The sequence below is a fragment of the Babesia bigemina genome, scaffold Bbigscaff_57324, assembly GCF_000981445.1.
Source record: "Babesia bigemina genome assembly Bbig001, scaffold Bbigscaff_57324".
Classification (NCBI taxonomy): domain Eukaryota; phylum Apicomplexa; class Aconoidasida; order Piroplasmida; family Babesiidae; genus Babesia; species Babesia bigemina.
In genome coordinates this window covers 1-4,027 of record NW_012236995.1, presented here as the reverse complement: position 1 = coordinate 4,027, position 4,027 = coordinate 1, and the positions used below count along the sequence as shown (strand labels likewise).

The following is a 4,027-nucleotide window of genomic DNA, read 5'->3' as shown; positions in this document are numbered from 1 at the left end:
GCAAACTCAATTGTCCACGTTATCAACTGTGTCTACCATGTCCCGCATGGGTTGCTGCTTAATCTGGGGGTTGCTGGCGGACAAATTTCACTCGAATTATGTACTCGGCGGTGGTTTGTTAGTGATGGGTATGGCTTCAATTTTCTTAAGTTCAGCGTCGCACTACAAAGTGGTATGTTGCAAATGTTGCACCGCTGATTTACTTGCAGATCCTCTTCCTGCGATTCTTACACGGGTTTGGATTCGCCTGTGTATATCCGGTACAACAGAAAATAGTTGCAGATTCAACTGGTTCAGAGGATGTAAAGATGCGTATGGGATCAAAGGAAACACAGGGATCTGAAGCGAAACCAGGGTCAAGTGGAACAGTAAGCACAACGGGCTTACATGCAACAACTAATTTAGAGGAAGTAAAGGAAATAAAGGCAGCTAATGACATGTTCACGACTTTCCAGGCTCTAAATTGCATTGGTAGGTTGATATGTGCAGTCATAACTACGCTTATCGCACGCAAAGTCTTATTAGGATATTATGGCTGGCGTACGTCGTACGTTGTGTTGGGATACGTGTGGATATTATTTGCTATAAGCATTGTATTTGGATTGCAAGGTGATTTTAAGAAATCTGAAAAACCTTTGCAAAATCTTATAATGGAAGCCTTTGGACAAGTTTTTGGGACTGCAACAGCTGGTATATCCATATTTACAATATTCATCGCAGAAGCCCCTATGTGCGCATTTTCTTATATGACAATATATCTTCAGTATTTGGGTGTGTCTGATACAATGGCAGGCGTAGCGATTGCTGTTACACTGATTGGAGGAGCGGTGGGTAGTGTGGCTGGTGGGAAGGCAATAAAGGCAGTTGCCAAACTGTCGAGAGAATATGGTGAACCTGCTTCCGGATGCTTAGTGATGATTATCCGATATGTTGTGTGCTTATTGTTCTTTTTAGGCCCAGCGCCGCAAGGGAAGCTGCTTTGGTATCATTACGTAGAGTTGGCAGTTCTTGGGGCAACATTAGTGTCGGTTGGTGGTGTTGATAGATCTGTTATGAAGAATTCGATCAGCTTAGAACTTCAGGCCACTGCATCTGCCATAATTCGAACCATATCCGGTATTGCAAGCAGTGTAATATTATACCAGGTTTCCGCCTATTTGTCTGAGAAAGTGTTTGGCTACGTCCCATCTAGGGAGTCGTTTGAAACCATGGATGCCATTGTTAAGGAAACAAATGTCAATGCTTTAAGGAAATCAATGATGTACATTATTTTGGCGGGCACAACCCTGAATCTGGTTTGCTATGTTGTTTGGTTTGTTACTTATGAAGGTGATAGAAAGGATAATAACGCGAATCAAACACAAGCACAGCCCGCTCCCCTATAATAATGCACAGATCAACGAAAATAAGACAATAGAATTGTACGAAGGCATTTATGTAATAACATGCAAGATCATTAGTGCATTATAATTACTCAGATATTCTGCGGATTTAAGTATCAATGATATTTTTGTCTCGGTTGCTTTTAGGCATGCTGGTAGATGACATACATGCCAGGAAAGCTACAGTCAAAAAAACATTAATCGCCTCTAGATATCTATGCGCGGCTATTTAAAAAAATGCTGTTGTATTCTACAAAATGAAATTAATTATCACCGGTAACATCAACGGCATCATGAACTTCGACGAGTGCCTTCAGGTCATCTCGCAGTCTAAGAAATACGCCGGCACAAGTTGGGACCTCACAGTGCATCCAGTGGCGGGTCTCGCTGGACTCCGGTGGCACTGGTGCTACTGATCGTATGCGCTGGCGTTGCGACAGTGGTGTACGTGGAGACCGTCCGCTCATCACTGCTGGACGCTACAGGTAACGCTGCTGGAGTTATACTGCACAACCGGGCGTTCCACGACCAGTCCATGGTCTTCCTGCGGCGGCTGGCGGAGGACTTCCTGAACAGCGCGGAGACGGAGGAGCTGCTGAAGCGCAAGGTGGAGCAGCTGCTGTTGAGCTCCGGTGAAGTTCTGCGCGACACCGTGATCGGTGTGATGCAGCAGGACGATGTCACTAAGACAGCGTACGCCTTCAGCCGCCAGATCGCAGAAGACCTTTGCAAGGACGAAGAGGTCATTGAGTATGTGGGACAGCTACTATTGGACGCAATCAACACTAAGACGGCCGTGGATGGTGCCGCGAAGTGGTTTGTGGACATCGCTGCACGCGACGACACTGTTGAGGCCATCGAGCGTCTGCTGTGCGAGCGTGTCTTGTCGAACGCCAACGTGCATGCGGAGGCCCTCGACCTGGTAAGTTGCCCAGAACGCCCGTATCACCAATGTTCAGTGCAAGTCTGTGACTTCGCAGTTCCTGAGCGCGGAGTCGACCAAGCGGGAGTCGGTCGCGTTCATCAAGTCCGTCCAGGACCGCCCGTCGATCCACGCCCACCTATCGCAGGCGCTCATCGAGGTGCTCAAGCAGAGCTTCTACCCGCGATGGCCGATTTTTACGACTTGGGAATTTAATGGTGCCACAGGTTTGTGGATTGCATGAAGTACACTTGTGGAAGCGTTATGAATGTCGCTGAAGGCAGTCTGGTAGCGTCAAATGTGCCGGATTGCAGGCCTGACTTCTCATATATTTTATAGAATTATAACGGTGTGCATTTAACATATTCATTGTGGTAACATTATTTGTGTTACTTTTGTCACTTGTCGGTAAATGACCAAATGTATTGTTCTGGGGTTCAATGTTATGTGTTTACACCGTCCAGTCGTAAATAACGACTCTATTATAGGTCGCCTGTGACGTATTATTCATATTTCACAGCCAATACTATTTAGGATAATAAATGTCTTGATCTATAGTATCGTATATGATAGATAACCTTGATGTTTCTCTTCTGTGTCATATTCTACGCGATATTTATTGCATCTGATTAATAAGTCATTTGAGTACAAGTATAACAGTAGGAATATATCAAAAATGGATTCAACGGATTCATCATATTCATCTGGAGCTTCAACTGATAATAAAACAGTCAAGTACACTTGGTTTGGAGAAGCGCTGTACTATGTTGTCTCTTTCATCGAAGGTTACGACCAACAGGTGTTGTCCATGTGTATGAGGGCTTTCGAGTTAACGTTGGGTTTTTCGCAAACTCAATTGTCCACGTTATCAACTGTGTCTACCATGTCCCGCATGGGTTGCTGCTTAATCTGGGGGTTGCTGGCGGACAAATTTCACTCGAATTATGTACTCGGCGGTGGTTTGTTAGTGATGGGTATGGCTTCAATTTTCTTAAGTTCAGCGTCGCACTACAAAGTGGTATGTTGCAAATGTTGCACCGCTGATTTACTTGCAGATCCTCTTCCTGCGATTCTTACACGGGTTTGGATTCGCCTGTGTATATCCGGTACAACAGAAAATAGTTGCAGATTCAACTGGTTCAGAGGATGTAAAGATGCGTATGGGATCAAAGGAAACACAGGGATCTGAAGCGAAACCAGGGTCAAGTGGAACAGTAAGCACAACGGGCTTACATGCAACAACTAATTTAGAGGAAGTAAAGGAAATAAAGGCAGCTAATGACATGTTCACGACTTTCCAGGCTCTAAATTGCATTGGTAGGTTGATATGTGCAGTCGTAACTACGCTTATCGCACGCAAAGTCTTATTAGGATATTATGGCTGGCGTACGTCGTACGTTGTGTTGGGATACGTGTGGATATTATTTGCTATAAGCATTGTATTTGGATTGCAAGGTGATTTTAAGAAATCTGAAAAACCTTTGCAAAATCTTATAATGAAAGCCTTTGAACAAGTTTTTGGGACTGCAACAGCTGGTATATCCATATTTACAATATTCATCGCATAAGCCCCGATGTGCGCATTTTCTTATATGACAATATATCTTCAGTATTTGGGTGTGTCTGATACAATGGCATGCGTAGCGATTGCTGTTACACTGATTGGAGGAGCGGTGGGTAGTGTGGCTGGTGGCAAGGCAATAAAGGCAGTTGCCAAACTGTC

At 44.6% G+C, this 4,027-nt stretch overlaps 1 protein-coding gene and 1 pseudogene across 2 annotated transcripts; both read left to right on the top strand.

Annotated features, from left to right (window-relative positions):
• The first annotated feature begins 308 nt into the window (after positions 1-308).
• BBBOND_0000940 lies at positions 309-1,385 on the top strand (annotated as a pseudogene). Its single transcript has one exon. A coding segment is annotated over exon 1 (1,077 nt).
• A 254-nt stretch (positions 1,386-1,639) lies between these two features.
• BBBOND_0000930 (hypothetical protein, conserved) lies at positions 1,640-2,548 on the top strand (the record flags this gene model as incomplete). Its single annotated transcript, XM_012914938.1, is given in 3 exon segments — positions 1,640-1,733; positions 1,823-2,304; positions 2,318-2,548. The coding sequence occupies 3 exon segments, from the start codon at positions 1,640-1,642 to the stop codon at positions 2,546-2,548; spliced, it is 807 nt and encodes a 268-aa protein (XP_012770392.1).
• Between the last annotated feature and the right edge of the window lie 1,479 nt (positions 2,549-4,027).